Here is a 17,229-nt window from a genome sequence, read left to right as displayed (position 1 = left end):
AGAAAGATTACAAGAATCCACATTTTGTACTGGTGAATTAAAAAACAGGAGCTGTAGAGTCATCAAATTTTTAGTTAAGTTTAGTTTAGTTTATTTCAATCTTGATAACATGAAAATATAAGTACTATTCAAAACAAAATAAGTCTCAAAATGAATAAAAAGGAGCAGAAAGAGGAAAAAGTCTTCCCCTTCACTCACATAATGATTAAATAGACACCCGATCAGACAGCCAAAAAATATTCAAGTATGAGTTTAACTTTGCCAAAAAAGAAAAATAAATAACAATAATAGTAATAAATAATAATAATAATAAATAATAATAATAATAATAATAATAATAATAATAATAATAATAATAATAATAATAATAATAATAAATGACAATAATCACAATAATAGTAATAATGATAAATGATAATAATAATAATAATAATGATAATAATAATAATAATAATATTTTTGTTTTACAGAATGACGATAAGCGAAACAACTCTGAATTGTAAAATTACAAGGGCAAACTTAAGTGCAAAATTACATCAACAAAAGTAAAACAGAACCAAAAAGAAACACTTTGTTGATATAAATGGTAATAGTATTATTTTGCCCTTTCATTTTTTTTTGGTTTTATATATTTTTTATTTTATTTGTTATTTTTTTCCATTTCAGGTGCAAGGTTAAGAGTATATTTAATCCTTTTTTGTTAAGTATGTTATTTTTTATATGTTTTTGAAGATACTGAATGATTTGATTTCTTTAAAGAGTCTTTGTTCATGGTGTCCCATAAAGAGAGACACCTTTAACCATTATACTGCGTTCCTTGAATGTGGGTCTGAATTTAGGTTTTTCAGATATTATATTTGATTAATATCAGATGATCAAAAGTTCAAATTTTTCGACTATCCTGCATGTTCCTGATCCAAATATTATTGAGAATGTTTGGGGATGGATGGCAAGGGGATGAAAAAAAAAAAGGAAGCCAGTTCCTGACCCTGGATGCCCTCCACGAATTCATCTTCACCCCATGGAGCAACACTCCTTGTAACACTTGCATCAAGCATGACAAAACTTTTTTTTGAATGATCAACAGGGATGGTTGGACCACTCATTAATGAGTCATTTTTAACTCTTTAAGTTCTGTTTTGCTCATTTTGAGGGGTAGCAAGATTTCAAACTGTTGATCGGCTGATGAACAACCTGTTTCAGTTATTGATGAAGTACCTCCTCTCTTTTGTTTCTTGATACCGTTTTTCTTTTGGCATTTTGAAGCTCTACTTACAACGTGTTTGCCATCTACCCATGCCAAATTCTGATTCCTGTAATTTTCTCTCCAGTGTTAAGATTTTGTTCAGGAGTGTACACAGAAAGCAAAGTTGGAAGATAGAAATGTCAGAACAAAAAGGTCAAAAGAAGTAGTACACCACCTTCTCAACCTTCCATTAAACACACTCATACATGCAACAACAGGCACACATACATACCTTTACACCTTCTCTAAACTTCTCCAATCATTTTTCCACACTTATTATTTTTTCATTTATTCTCTTCAGGAACCACAGACAACCGTGATCCACAACCCAGTGGATGGAAATAAGGTATAACACAGAAACACAATCTCATTTTTAGCTTGCATGTGGTTACTTTGGAAATCTTTCAGAATCACAATCTGAAAGATGTATCGCTCCTTTCCTCCCTCCTGTACTGTTACATAATGGAGTGTTAATGTGTTATATTCATCAGGACACCCTGATGGCTTAAGGGTTAAAGACCCTATCCATGTAATCACAACAGACTTGATTTAAGCCCAGCCGGGGACTTTGTGTTGTTGTTACTTCTCTCCTCCCCCTCTGCTTTATGCCAGCTGTACAGGAAGAACAAACACCCAGTGATGCCCAAACATAAACTGTGTAAAATATGAAGTCTGTGATTGTCATTCTTTGACAGGAGTCCATTGAGAGTGCCAACACCACTATAGAGGACGAGGATGTGAAAGGTAGGGAGGCGTGTGTTCTTGTCTTACGGCTTTCTCCAATGCTGTGACGTCCCTTCAGTCAGTCCTCACATTTTCCAGTCATAGAAATAACTTCATGAGTGTTTTCTTTGTTGTGTCCTGAACTTGAACATCAAGTTCAAACTTGTAAATCCCCCTTGGTGGTGGACTCATGCAAAATGCAGTCTGCCCTTTTTCCTCTCCCTTGCATCCTTTGTTCCAGACATTTGTGTCAGTGTTTGATGCTGTGACTGGTTGACACTGCTCGCTTTTTTTCACTCTTGTAAATGTCACTTCTTTTGTTTGATAACACAGTTTTACTAATGATTTTGTTGTTTTGGTCTACCCTTTTCTCTTTTGTATGTTTTGTCTATAATATATTTTTTCCCCCTTAATTCCTCTTCTGTCTCTGCTCATCACACGTGCATACGCTTGCCTTTTGTTTGTTGCACCCCCTGAACACAAACTCTCACACACCCGTCTATACGACCTCTGACAGCCCTCCGTCTGGGCAGCTTAGTGAGCGGTATCTTGAGCTCTAAGAGCCGTTCCTCACAGATGTCTGACTCAAGGCAGACCCCCACCTCCTCAGTTCAGAGTAAGTGTTTCCACAGTGGGGGAGATTCCTTGTTTTTGTGTCCTTCATTTTTTTACCCAATTATCAGTGGAAGAAAGTGTCAAATATCTTGTTTTGTTCGTATCATCCCCTGGACTTGATAACTTGTGGTTAAACGGCAAATATGATCTGAACTTTTTCAGACAAAAAACAGTTTTGACCCTTAAATATCTCCCCCTTTTGTCCAATTTAATCTTCTGTGTTTAATTCGAGAGGACTCTGTCTGTACAAGTTTTATTAGGGATAAGATTTCCTCCTTTCTTTTCTATTTTTCTGCTTGTATGATTCACTAAAACATTGACACACAGTAGAAGCTGACATAAATCCATCCTCATACACGCAGTGTTGTACCTTTAAAAGCACTGGATTACTGATTTTTTACATTTCTTTAATCTGAACTTGTTTTATTTTTTGTTGCACAAATTAAGTAATTTTTTTAATATCCCCCAGCCTGCACCAATAACAATAAAGGTAACTGTCAATAATGCTTTTGTAGAATACTTGCATCTGAGCATTGGTTTGTCTTTGTTAATTTTGAGCTTTGTTGGGTTAAGGAATTGTGTCATCTTGCATTTTCCTGCCTGTACCACTATTAGTCATGGGAGGCTTTCTTCTTTTTTTGTTTTGTTACTCAGATTATATTTAAAAAAAGAAAAAGAAAAGAAAAATGTGGTGTAAATCTTTGCCAGCGCCTTCCATTTCTAATAAATCTGAAATCCTGCTAAGTAGTAGAGTAGATCCCATTTGAAGCTGTCAGATTTTCTTTATCTGCACTCAGACTGTACATTTGCCTGAAGTATAGAATACAGCAGCTTTTCTTTTATCACTAGGTGTTGTTAATGATGGTTTTTCTTCTTCTGTTGTAGCCCGCAAACAGGAAATTATCAAAGTCACTGAGCAGCTGATTGAGTCCATCAACAACGGAGACTTTGAGTCCTATGCGTGAGTTTATCTCCCTCCTTTCACTCATTCTACTCATCCAGTTCTTCTTTTTTTGACCCCGTACTCTGTTTGTGCCAAAACAGTAAGATTTGTGATCCTGGTCTGACTTCCTTTGAGCCTGAGGCCCTGGGAAACCTGGTGGAAGGACATGACTTTCACCGCTTTTACTTTGAAAATGGTGAGTCCAATTTGATTTCTATGCATTTAAGCACAGAGGGCAAAGTTCTTCACTGAGAAAAAGATAGAAATCATAAAAGGCCAAACCAAAAACAAAATCAAAACTAGAAAAGCACTCAGAGAGCGCAGACCTCCACCAAGCATATTATGATTGCCACGTAACACTTTAGTCCTACTTTAATGTTATACTTCCTTTCAGCAGACTGTCTGCTACAATTAGCTGTTAGTTGCAGGTTTGTACGTTGATTTGTTACCTGACAGTCCTGAAAATCATACTTTTACAGAAAAGTTACAGAAGTTAAAGTTACAGAAATTACGGTGACCTTGTCTTATATTATTTTGCAAAGCAATCCGACCATTTACTGTGGAGTTATGTACACATACGGTGAAAACGGCCTAATCTCGCAATGATAAAAAATCCTTAAAAAAAAAATCCCGGATCCAGATAGTGATTCGGATCACCTCCAAATTGTAACAACTTCTTCCTTATTTCATTTTGAACATTTCCTGAAAATTTTGTCCAGATCCGTTCGAAACTTTTTGAGTTGTGGGGAAGCAGAAATCTCCCTAACTTATGCTTGTGACACATAATGAAAATCTAAAGGAAAGCAACGATTGTTTGACTTAACAAAAGTAATAGGCATCAATTGCACAGGCATGGGTGACCTGAAAATCTCACACCCAACAAAACGTAAAGGTGAAGAAACGTATTTCCTAGGGTGGATAAGTAGTTTCATGGCTGAAATAAAGTGAACTTGGTCAGGAAATGAAAACTGCAGTGTCTGTGCGACCTCAGTGCAGTTGTCAGCCCTGGTGCATTGGTTCTTGAGTAGACCAAAGAATATACTACTAGTTAGCTGGATCTGTGCCTAACTAAATACTGGAAAGCAACATTTCTGGGAAAAGTGATAACACCAGTCAGTTTAAGTTTACCCAGCTGCTTTACCAAATATTGTCCTGAATGATTCAGCTCTTTGTGATTTGTCTCGATGCACTTCAAGGCACTTTGAGGAAGTTTCAGGGAAAATCACTTCTTGTTTTCTTGTCTCGATAACTCCCACTTTCAGTTGAATTTCCCTAAAAGCCATGGCAATGTTTCAACTATGAGTACTTTAAAGGATGATCAAAGATACTGAAGAGGAGTAAATAATCCAACTGTTTGTATGCACTTTGCAATAAGAGTCCATAAGCATCAGCTGTTGAGGAAGGTCACAAACAAGATCAGCTGATGATCCAGACCCAGACAGTTTTGAAAATGACATAAAGACCCAAACAAGTAACATTTACCTCTGCACAGAAATATAATAAAAACAATTACATATATATCATATTTGTTGTTTTTATTTTATGTTGTAAAACCTTGTTCCTAAATGCAGCTGAAGAGAGATTGAGCACTTTTCTTTGCCTGAAAGCAACAGTGCATGTGGGATGAAATTTTTGTTTATAAACACTGTTTGCTCTTTTCAGTTGTATACTGATGTTTGCTGGTAAACTATGAGGTCGCGGCTCAGATTATAAACCCTGAGGCTAAATATCAGAAATGATTAAAGACTGCTATAAACAGCAGAATGTCCTCAGTCTGGGTTAAAAATAGTTCAGATAAACCAGATATGTCCCAGAAACCTCAATCACTTGGCGAGCTTGTGCTTGACCACTATCCAACATCTACATATGGAAACTTTTAGCTCGCCTTATTTTGGAAACAGTTTATTTTCTTTCTAAAGATGTGTCAGTGGTTTCGTTTTTAATGGTCATACATCTGTTTTCTCAACCAGCCCCTTTACATGAACGGAATACGTAATTCTGAATTTTGCTCCAATGTTGTAAGCTTCTTGTGACTCTCCCAGCTCTGTCCAAAGGGAACAAGCCGGTGCACACCATCCTCCTGAACCCACATGTGCACCTCATTGGGGAGAACGCAGCGTGTATTGCCTATATTCGGCTGACCCAGTACATGGATGTCAGCGGCATGCCTCGCACCATGCAGTCTGAGGAGACCCGTGTGTGGCACCGCCGTGAGGGCAAGTGGCAGAACATCCACTTCCACCGCTCCGGCTCACCCAGCATCCCGTCCCAGTAAGAGACAGTAAGAAACACACAGATAACCTCCAGAGGTGCAAATACTGGCCTACGCTGTGACATCCAACCAATGTCCTCTGAGAGCTGATTTATATATGTTTTTAACTACTTAAAGCTACATCTATCTTTGGTGCTAAACCTGTCAATTGGCTGACTTTACATTCTACTCATTGAAGAATAAAATAAGTAAAAACTTCTCCAATACACTCTTAATGGCTGCATGTATGTAAAAATATTTGGTAGTTCTTTACTTTAGAGGTCTGCAAATTTCATTGCACTTAGGTAATAATTAGACAAAGTTATTTATTATTTCTTTAAAATTACCCCTAAATTTCATGAGAACTCGGTGAAAATTAGCACAAAACTTCTGGCCAGACTCTGTTTTGCAGTGCGCCTGTGCTCGCAGTGTCTATCACAATCAGTTAAGGCCAATTTACAACCCCACTCTTGGTGAATATCACTTAATCATAAAGATTTATCACTTTGCATGTGATCTCAATTATGCATATCAACAAACTCGCTACTTAAGAACTTGGTGAAATTAAATCACAAATAGCTAACTATCAACTGCTTATTGGGAAATTGAATTATTCACTTAACATTTCAAAGGTAATTATCAGAGGAAACAGTGAACCTAACTTCTGTATTCAAGAACTAAGCAGCTATTTATCAGCAGAAATGTTGGGATACTTCTAAAAATATTTCTTGATGGGTTGTGATTTCATTTCAAATAAATTATTTGCTAATCATCACTTTCTAACCTTACAATTTGGAGTTAATTTCAAAGAAACTGGAAAAAAATAGTGATCTACCAATTGTGACTTGCGAAATAAATTTGGACATTATTTTAAAGACGTTTTGTGCTAATTTTAAAGAAATAAGAAAAAACTTTGTCCAGTTATTGCCTAAATGTGATGAAATTTGCAGACCTCTGAAGTAAATTGTTACCACACATTTTTAGTTAGAAGGTTTGAGAGAGAAATAAGCAGCATACAATACTCATCACTTTGAAATGTAGAGAAATCTAAGTCTTGATAAACCAAAGAGCTTGGTTTGAGTGTTTGGTTAGATTTAAACAGCTGTTGTTTGGAGCAGTTCAAGTAAACAGTTTTTGAGTAGAGTACTTTAAGTTCCGGAAACTTTTCACAAAGCAGACCAACTTGTTTTGGCAGGGAAAGCATGGCTGTAACCTCTCAAATTAGTGTCAGTTGCTTAGATAAATAGACTGATGAATCATACCATGACTTGTCACTAGTTCTAGTAAATTTGACTACTGTGCTTGTAAAATTGGGTGTAGTTAGTCTCAGGACACAAAAACTTATATGAAAACAAGGAAATCAAAAAAGGTGTGAGATACTAGCTTAACAAGTGCAACAAAACTGAAGGAACATGTACCGGTAAATCAAGAGCAGCCCAACAGTAAAAAACGTGTCTAATCAGGTAGAACGACTGTCAATAGCTGTGTAGGTTGATGTCAAAGGGAGGATGTCAGTAAACACTGCATGCAAGACAGCATGCACAAAAACACTGTGTGCCAGGTTAATGCTTTTAGTTGAATCTGTGCTTCTCCTGTAACTTGTTCAAACATGTGCTAAAGCTGTTGCAGTTCATCAAGTACCCAGCTCTGAAAGTACCAGAAACCACACACAACACAGATCAAAACATGTCAGCCTGGTGCAAAAATGACTTTGAAAAACGTATTTCTCTAGTTGCACACACTAGACAGGGGTTGCATTTTTTTCAACAAAGAAGTTTAGAGGATATTAGGAGTAAGAGTTTGCCCAATGAGAGGCAAAGCTGACCTGGTTGTCAGGTGGATACACTCCAGCTTTAGAGAGGAGGCCCAAAGCTCTTCTCCAGCCTCGCAGTGTCTCTGTTGAAGTTATGTTTAGTTCAGTCTTTCCAGTACAGCACAGGCTTCAAAAAGCAGCTCCAGACAAAGTTGGCAACATGTTGTCTCTTTATTGCAGACTTTAACCAAACTGTGACTGAATTTTGGATGGATGTCAGCCCCCACACAGTTTTGTTAGGTTGAGGACGATAAATCATGGTTTGGGCTGAAATAACAAAACAATGCTGACTTTGACCTGGGATGTAAACAGCAGCCTCTTAAGTGAAAGCAAAGAATGAGCACTCTTGTGGTGAAGTTTTGCAATTTTAGGGTTAGAATCGATTGTGAAAACTGTCAAAAAGCTGTTTATGTTTTGAGGCTTTAAACATCTTTATTGCTCTCTCCAGCATTGTTTATTGATTTCACTTTACCTCTCTTTTTCTTCCCTCTTTTTTTACAGTTAATGGAGTATCAACATGTGTTCAGAAAACAAAGAAAAAAAAAATTCCCATCAGCAAATCTAGTGGGGCAGTCTACTAGCCAACCCATGACTGACCTTTGACCTTTGACCCTTCTATAAGGACATAACATCGCACAGGACACAAGTTCAATACGTTTTACTGTTATGGCATTTTATTAATGGACATCATTCGAACCCACCGCTGGGTGGCTGCACACAGTATTTGGACATTATGAAACAAGCATATTGACAACATACTTTTTGTTTGTTTTTTAAGATGTTTTGGTATGCATTTTAAATATAAAATAGAGATGTTTAAAAATCTACTACTGTAACCTCTCCCAAAAATTAGTTCTGTATTTTTATGTGTATTTATGTGTGTGCAATACAAAAAAACATTTGGAAGATCAGAATGTTAAAATTAAGCTTGCTTTAGTTCTGGTGATGTATATACATTGTGATTGTTGATAAAAACAAAAACAAACATTGAAATTGCTATTCTTGCTAACAGAGAAATTAAGAGTTTAAGTAAAATCCAGTTTATGAGCTACATTTATGTTTGCTATGAGCTAAGTCATACTGTTTGAATCGTCCGATTTCAACCTATAATACTAATTTAAATGTAAAGAAAAGCAGAGCAGCTTACACTTTGCATTGAGATATGTTTGCCTTTATATCAGTGAAATAAGAAATAAGAGAATGTAGCATATATGTAATATATGAAAATTCAAGACTATCGTGTAGTGCATGGGGGGAATATTGTAAGTAAGATCATATGAAACTATAATATCTTCTGTTTGATTTGTGAATCACTGACTTGTTTGTTTGCATTTGTTAATGTTGTGCATCAGTCCTGTCCCAAATGTTTCTAATGTCCTCCAGTATCATTGAACTGTTGTGAAAACAATAACACAGTTATGGTTAACACCCAGCATAAATATCAGAACCTCATATCTTAGAAGAGGAAAAATAAACTCCTGGTTGCCGAAGCACCCCTCGCATTTTGTATAAAAATGAGAAGTAAACAAGCTCATTTTTCATAATGTTTGTACTTGTATTGTATGACTGTATGTAGGGTTTCTGTTGTCATTTTATTCTTGTCATTTCCAGTGTGTTACTTCGCCAATTGCACAGAGAAAGTGGAGATGATGAAGATGGAGCGAAGGCACTTTAGTCTCTACTTTCAGTTAGGTTATCCTGATGGTTGGGCTAATAAGTCTGGGAGCGTCACAAAAGCAATGGATTGAAGAGTGTTGCAGTCAGAAAAGAGGACGGTTCGACAGCAGCAAAGGAGACAAAGTGAGAGCTGGACTGCATTAACAGATGGGATGTCTTCCCCGACGATCAGTGCTTCTAACAGCCGGTGGTCTCCAGACCACTGCAGGACAATGCCGGTGTCTTAGTCATCCTTACCGTTTGCTCTTTTCAATTGGTCGGTCTCTTTTTTAAGGGGAAAATATGATAAACATTTCTTTTGACGAAACGTATGATGTCAATGCAATGCACCACTCCTTACATGGTGTGTACCTGTTGCCAGCACGGCAATGGATGGCTTAACATGTTTAAGAAATAAATAAATCAGCTAAAAGGTGTGAAAATGAATGAGTTTTGTGTTGTTGATAATAATAGTCAAGTGGAGAGATGAACTAGACTTTATGTAGTAGAGTTGAGTTTATCATTTCAAGTAGCTTATGTAAGCCTACCTCCAATGATATGATCTATTACTTTAACAAAGGATAAATAAGTGAAAAAAATATGTTATATAGTGGCTCTCATCCTCTCAGAGTTTAACCGCCCTTTTGAATTTTAAAATAGATTTTAACTACATAATGAAATGTGTAAAATATACAGGGGCCCAGCAATGTTTCTTTTCATGGGGCCCAAAATCTTTGGCGGCACCCCTGGATGAAGGTCTAATTACTAAAGGGATGTGGTAAACGGTTAATCAGGGTCAGAGTTGGATAATTATTCATGGTAAGTACACATTCAAATTTTTGAAGAACTTTGTTCAGTAGGAGTTAAACAGTACATTGAAACTCTAGGGTAAGGTTTATCTTTATCCCTGCTTGTTGATCAGTGGCATGTCAAATTGTTATCCTGCTAACCTGATTTTTTAAACAATGTATTTGATCTTTTTAAGCTTCAACTTATGTTCTACAAACATTAAAAATAGTATATTTATAAGTAGCATTTTTACATTGCTTTGTATACTTAGTGAAGACACACTTAATTTTCTGACCTCCTGCAATACCCCTGTTCACCAGATGGGGGCAGCATGTGGTCAAAAATTCAAAACTCTCACTGAGTGCTTAATACATGTCATTAAAAAGTCACATTTAATCATAAAACTCTTTTACAATGTCATTAAAATGAATATTTAAGCGTGAAAGTAAATCAATTTTACAAATCCACATCAAACATCACGTAACATTTGAAGACTTTTATTCTCTATCAGCCATAGACACACTGCAGCCATTTTATTTTTGTCTTTTTGAATTTTGATACAGTAATACATGCCCTTATAGATATTTATATATGCACTGTATATGTATATAACTGTTATCATCACAGAAAAGGGATGCTGATTCTTCAAATTAAAAGCATACCTGTCACAGTGAGCTTCCACTAGATTGCAATTTACATTTTCCTAAATCACAAAAGTAAACAGTGATAGTTAAATAAATACATTACATGTTGTAGATACATATAGTTGCAATGCTCAGAGCAGTGAGTAATGGTATATTTAAGCTCTCCACCTGCCTCCTTACTTGTGTTCTGGTGCAACATTACCATGTATTTATCATCCGTCGAGTCAGTGGCTAAGATATACTGTACCTCAGGTTGTGTGCACAAAAAGCATGGAGGTGAACCCTCTTGACATTCAGGAGTGCAAATGCGGTTTGTGTAAAATATGTTTCTTTTGTTTGCTGACTGAAACTGACACACACTCTTCAACTCATTCACTCACCAACACACACAGCACACTGAAGCCAACACCTGGTCCGACACTTTCTTTCCAAAAGTTAAATTAATAAAGTCTACATTAAAATAAAGCAGGAAAACCAGATCACTGTACCACAAATCTCATTTCATGACAAGCAACCGGAGCCGAATCTGAGGGATTTCCTACAAAATAAAAGCATTGCACTGAAATGAAAAAAAAAAATCCAGTGATTATCTATGCTAATAAAGAAATGATAAATACCCCATTTTTAAACAATAGAGTTAAAACAATACTTTAACAACAACTTCTTGAAAAATGCTGACAATGCAGTATTAAACATGCATGGACACACACTATACCTAGACAATCATCCTTCATACATCATGAGTCAGATTAAACAATTCAAGAGAAAAAGACAAGAAACAGAAATGAAAAGTAATTACACAAAAAGAAAGACACACAGAGGGAAGTAAGAGAGGCTAAAGGGCAATCCGTAGAACTATAAAGCAGTCAAAGCTAGGATCAAAATGACAGATGTTGATTACTCATGCCTGCTCTACTTCACATGGGTGATTATTAATTCCTAGGCTACTTGATGTCTAGATTATAGGTTCTATATAATTCCCAAGGACAGGTTACACATAGCCTACACAAAACACAGCAGCAGCAGCAGCAGCAGCAGCAGTTAAATTCAGTGTCGATACAGTCGCATTTTCTCTGTGTGACATCTTCACCACCTGAATGAAAAGAGCAAACAGGCGAGTACAGAGTGAGACAGTTTGAGAGTGAGGAGTATCTGAGAATCTCTAGTTGTGAGAGGCAGTGCAGTGTGGGATACTGTCTTTAAAGTCCAAGCACCTACTCGGAGAGTAATACCAGTGTTTTGCAGGTGAAGTGGTCCTTACCCTCAGGAGGTTTGTGAGTTAGTTGATGTAAATAGTGTTCTTCTGTTTTTTTTAAGTTGCTCTACCACAGCATTGAGACGAAAATATCAAAGACAATTTAGATGTGGAAAGTAAAATTAACAGGAAACAATACAAGGCTTTCTTTGGTCACAAAAAGGCAAAACAACATCAGAACAGGAAAAAGAAATCATGAGGATTTTATACGAGCTTAGGAAGACAACTCCAAAGTGATAACCGTCATCTTCCAGGATGTCAATGGGAAGACTGTGGTAGTTTTGAGGTGCCATGGTGCACACTGGGATTGCATGTTGCTTATGCATAGGATTTGGAGATGGGGCTTTAGCATGGGCAGAGTCTGGGAGCAGGGGAGAGTGTAACACATTCTTCTACTCTTCCTCCTCCTCCTATTTGTCCTCATCGTTGTTCTCCTCTTCCTCTTGGTGGTAGCGGTGAAAGAGCTGGTGGAGATGCTGCTGGAGATCATGTGGTTTTGACCCTTTTTTAGGGTTTTCCACTTGTTCTAGAAGGACCTGTTTACGCTGCCCGGCTTCCTTCACCACAGTCCGTCTGAGGGTGCGACCCTTACGCATGTGGGCCCTAAAAACAGAGCAAAGAGAGATGCAGAAAGAAAGAGAGGAATCTGGATTAGCAAATAAACAAGCATACTTTTCTGTATGTTGGAGAAACAAAACAATAACAAAGGCTTTCTCATGCTTTGTTAATCGTGCATGCATAAAAATGAGGCAACATCTGTGCTAGATTCATGCTGTATCAAACTTTCCTTAAAACAGGTCAACATCAAACTTGGAATATGGGTGATTGAACATTTCCTGGCAATAAGTGTACATCCTGTCTAACCCTGATATAAAAATAAAGTGCCTCTGAGGTGCTCCTCCATTACTCTTAAACCTTTAAAAGCAATCTTAATGGCACTGGGGCACTAAATCTGACCAAAGCACATTTGCTTCTTTTTATTCCTTAATACTTTAAATACATGTGACTATTTAGCACCTAAAGCATGCTTCCTTATTCTTTTCCTCTTTAAAGAGTTTCTAAAATCACAAAATGACACGATATAGCCGGAGAACAAAACAAACTCATGAATCTTATCACACTTCAGTTTTACCAACCAAAGAATATGTTTAGATCAACTCTAAACTCATGCACAGGGCATGTTTTCAATTTTTTGTTGGTCATACAAAAAATAAAATGGGTGGTTGACACATAGACTGTATAAAGAGTGGACAGTGTGGCTCTGCCACTTATCACTGTACGGTTTTGAAGCCAAAATACCCCTGTCACAGGCGCAACCGTTGTAGCAGTTGTGTAGCCAGAGTCTGCGCAGTAGAGACTGTGAGGGATTCTGGGAGAATCTAAGTAGAGCTGGGTGACAAAAATATATATATATTTTCTTTGAAAAGTGTAATCACTTCCTGACTCTACCTCCCGACATATTTTACAGTTCCCGAAAAAAATACACAAGAACGGCAGCTGTCAATCATCGTTAAACGTGACGTAAAACCTTGTTATTAATCTCTAATAGCCACTGAAAACAAAACTTTTCAGAAAAAAGAGGACCTGAATACAAGGCAGCCAAATAACATCTTCAAATCACCACAACAATCGGAAGTGAGAAACATTTCTACGAGGTGTATTAGTTTTTTAAAGTTTGACCACAGCCCAACTGGAATGACTGGAGAGCTGCTTTTTTTAACCTTTACTGCAGCCAGCCACCAGGGGGAGCAGTTTTTGTGGAGGCCGAGCAAGCGGACGTGCATTTTTTTTTAACAATCTATGGGTTGACACAGAAAAACCTGTCTTCTGAAAGTTAGTCAGTAATTTGATGTAGAACCTTTCACAGAACAGGATCAGAAGTTGCTTCACAGGAAAAATTTAAAAATAAGATCATAACAGCACGGGAAAATAAGAAAAAAATATCAAAAATCACTGGCTTACAATAAAAGAAACAAGAAATAGAATAATCAAACAGTAATTTGTACAGGGAGAGTCAATGGCCTGCTTCAATGAATGCATCCACAGAGACAGCTGAAAGAATAGAGGAAGACTGTTCCATAATGTCGGAGCCGCTACTTCAAATGCGCGGTCCCCTTTAGTTTTTTCACGGGCAACCTGCAAGCCCTGGTCAGAAGACCTAAGTGACCTACTGGTGAGTTAGGGGTGGAGCAGGTCATAAATATATACAGGAGCGTGACCATGGGGAGCTCTGTTTCCAAAGACAAGAACCTTGAAATAAATCCTTAATTTGACTGGGAGCCAATGTAGGGAGGCTAAAATTGGTGTGATGTGAATAGTCTGAGGCCTTGCAGCGGCATTCAGGACTAATTGAAGACGGTGGAGAGAGGATCTACTGAGGCTGGTCAAAAGTGAATTACAATAATCCAAACGGGATGAAAAAAAAAGGCATGAATGACCATTTCTATTTCAGAATATGAAACAACGGACATAAGATTAGAAATGTTTTATAAATAGAAGAAAGTGATCAAATACAACACCAAGATTTCTGAGTTAAGTCTGGACAGCAGAAGAGAGGGAACCAACCAATGAAAACAATCGTCATGAAAACTTATCTCCAAATGTTCATCATGTGTTTTCTGAGTGGTTAATAAGAGCCACATCAAGCAAACATTAGTTCTTAGTAAAAATTCAGTCTTTGTTGACTGAAGCATCAAACTGTTGCATGGCTGTTTGGCAAAGACCACACTTACAGGATGCAAACACTTCAACACACACACACCACACACACACCTCCTGACCACAGTCCCATCCTCTTTGACAGTCTCTCTTTCTACCACATGAGGGAGCTCTGCTCTGCTAAAACCAGTTATATAACCCAGAGCCTGCCAAAACAAGAAGAAGAAACCAGAACTCACTGCAGTACAGTTCAAATTAAACCATATCAAGGCCTGACGATAATTTTATTGAGCAATTGTAACAGCTGCTAAGTCAGAGTGAGGAAAGAATGTTTGAGTGGTTCAAAAACACCTGTTACCTGTTTGAAGTCGTCTTTAGCTGAGGGAAGATCAGAGGCCAGAGATGGATCCCCTTTGTGTGTCATTGTCCTTTCACCCTGGACCACTGTTGATTTTTCTGTGCGCCTGACCTTACCGCCTTCAGCCGCGTCTTGTTTTGATGATGAGAAACCTTCACTTCCAGCAAATGTTACCTGATCCAATGAAAGAAAAACAATCACGATGTAGTTAAATTCCCCGTACATAATAACACCAATGAAAAATTGATTTGTCAAAAAGAAATTGAACTGCAGTTAAATGAGCACCTCTGTGTGGTCTCCCTCACTCTTCAGGACAGTCCTCTTCACCACTTTAGAGTATCCATCTCCCTCCTCCACACTGATGGACCCCTCAGGAGCTCCTGCAACAAAAACCTCTTCCCGCTCCACACCATCCGCAGACACAATCCTACGGATGACTTTTCGGGTAACCTAGAGAGCACATTATTAAAAGAAACCAAGCTGGTGAAATATTTGCTTACGAATAACCAACTAAAGATTATTTCAAGCCCACTTGAAATGAGAGATTCTATGAACTTATAAATCAATGCACCAAAAAAACTTTAAAAAACCCAAAACAAAACAGGACAGGAGAATCAATGTATTCTTTTACCTTTTTTACCACAATGTGTCCATTTTCATCCTTATACTTTTCTTCAGTTACAGACTGAGAGGGGAGGTCAGGCATGTCCTCAGCCTGTCAAGAAAACATAATAGATGATAATCAGAGACGCCAATATGGTTCTGTGTAATGCTAACCAGGTTAAGTTAACATTTTGAAATGAAACCCAAGGGTGGTTTTCAGTGAAACAACAAATAGTTTGGGAGACAACGGAAAAAACTGCATTCTCAGGGTTAAAAAGGTTGTAGATGTTGACAGTTAAAACAACAAGAAAGTGCCCACAGCAGCATAAAAAGACCTGGACGTGGATCAGCCATGAAAGCAAAACAAGAGGGAGGTTAAACCCGAAAGAAACTTCCAACACACTCAATTGCACTCACTCTGACGAACTTTGATTGTTAGATGGTAAATATTTTAAAATGACAATGAAGACCGAGGCTGGTTAAAGTACGTCTCTGGACGTCACTCTCCATGCGCTCTAAACACACCACTAATCAAGCTTTACAGATACCTGAATGACAACTCTCCTCCGCACTACTCTGGTGGTCAAAAACTCATCATCTGAACTTTCTGACATCGACCCGAGCTCTTCGATGATCTCCTGACCAGTCAACACAAATCCATCAACATAAATGAAATACAACATATGAAATCTATGTTTGAAGGAAGCAAGCAGTGAGCAGAGTGATATGATGTACTTTCCACTGGTTGAGTAGTTCACGTTCATTTTCAATATCTCACAATGGAAAGTACAACACAGCAGTCTGTAGCTTGGAAAACTTTAGCTAACATACCATGCTTTACAAAGTTAGAGAATTCATAAGCTATTTTGCTGAGGAACAATCATGGAGCTTGGTTTGAGTGAGACAGTTAGAGGAAAACAGGTGACATGCTGAGTAGGAACTGCTTCAATCTGAAACTTAAACAAAATAAGGGTTATAGGAAGTTTTAGATCCCATCCATGTAGCCGCAGGGTTAGCAGTATTTGGTTAAGCTCAGCTCTGGGAAAAGCTTGCAGGTTAGGGATGTTAACCAAATCTCATCTTACCCTTGACAGACATGTATCAGTTTCATCGTAAGCTCCAGTTTTAGGAACATGAGGCGGTTGCCCTGCTTCACACAAAGTGAATTCTTCATCTGTTTCTTCTGAATTCAGTAATAACTGTTTTTTCTCTTCTTGTTCATCATGAAGAGGTTCATGGACAGGAGCAGCATCCTCATAATCTTCACTCTCAGAGGACAAAAACCCTCTTCGATACACCTTTCCTGGCACTCTATCTGCATCGGGTTCATCTGTCTCTGAAAGATCTGATGCTGCTTGTATGCAGTCAAAGAAAAGCTCTGGGTCACAGTATTCAAGGGTTGGGGTGCCTGTGCGACTCAGTACAACTTCAGCATATGCTGTTGGTATGTCAAGTGAATTTGGTGTCACAGAAGTCTTTGGAGACAGAGGTGAGACACTATGCTCATCCTCAGAGGTCGTCTCGGCTTTGGGTTGACTGAAAATGGACTGAGAGACAAAACCCTCAGAGTCTACTGGAGTCTGAGAGTCTGCTGAAAACTGTTCACTGGTCTCTAGCTTGTGCTCATCTGAAAACATCTCCAGTTTCCTTTGGGAGGAGAATGGCAGCAGTTTCT

The 17,229-nt window shown here is 37.8% G+C and overlaps 2 protein-coding genes across 18 annotated transcripts in view; one reads left to right on the top strand and one right to left on the bottom strand.

Annotated features, from left to right (window-relative positions):
• The window catches only part of camk2d2 (calcium/calmodulin-dependent protein kinase (CaM kinase) II delta 2), a 48,819-nt gene extending 39,129 nt beyond the window's left edge, over window positions 1–9,690 (top strand). For 4 of the 14 annotated variants that reach the window (XM_074689043.1, XM_074689052.1, XM_074688980.1 and 1 more), the window contains 7 exons: window positions 1,548–1,592; window positions 1,942–1,990; window positions 3,054–3,074; window positions 3,470–3,545; window positions 3,629–3,723; window positions 5,570–5,798; window positions 8,093–9,690. In XM_074689043.1, the coding sequence (XP_074545144.1) occupies window positions 1,548–1,592; window positions 1,942–1,990; window positions 3,054–3,074; window positions 3,470–3,545; window positions 3,629–3,723; window positions 5,570–5,798; window positions 8,093–8,096 (519 nt within the window). In that variant the 3' untranslated portion in view covers window positions 8,097–9,690. Of the gene's footprint in view, window positions 1–1,547; window positions 1,593–1,941; window positions 1,991–3,053; window positions 3,075–3,469; window positions 3,546–3,628; window positions 3,724–5,569; window positions 5,809–8,092 lie in introns of all 14 variants that reach the window. The other 10 variants (XM_074689089.1, XM_074689071.1, XM_074689019.1 and 7 more) reach the window with 4 other exon arrangements.
• An 827-nt stretch (window positions 9,691–10,517) lies between these two features.
• ank2a (ankyrin 2a, neuronal) overlaps window positions 10,518–17,229 on the bottom strand; it is an 83,299-nt gene continuing 76,587 nt past the window's right edge. For all 4 annotated transcript variants that reach the window (XM_074686547.1, XM_074686564.1, XM_074686555.1 and 1 more), the window contains 4 exons: window positions 15,583–15,666; window positions 15,237–15,401; window positions 14,952–15,125; window positions 10,518–12,538 (listed from right to left, as the gene is read on the bottom strand). In XM_074686547.1, the coding sequence (XP_074542648.1) occupies window positions 12,524–12,538; window positions 14,952–15,125; window positions 15,237–15,401; window positions 15,583–15,666 (438 nt within the window). In that variant the 3' untranslated portion in view covers window positions 10,518–12,523. The remainder of the gene's footprint in view (window positions 12,539–14,951; window positions 15,126–15,236; window positions 15,402–15,582; window positions 15,667–17,229) is intronic.

Source organism: Halichoeres trimaculatus, unplaced genomic scaffold, assembly GCF_033239565.1.
Source record: "Halichoeres trimaculatus isolate MK-OKI-2021-1 unplaced genomic scaffold, fHalTri1.1 fHalTri1_scaffold_2, whole genome shotgun sequence".
Lineage (NCBI taxonomy): Eukaryota > Metazoa > Chordata > Actinopteri > Labriformes > Labridae > Halichoeres > Halichoeres trimaculatus.
This window is presented reverse-complemented; position numbering and strand designations above follow the sequence as displayed.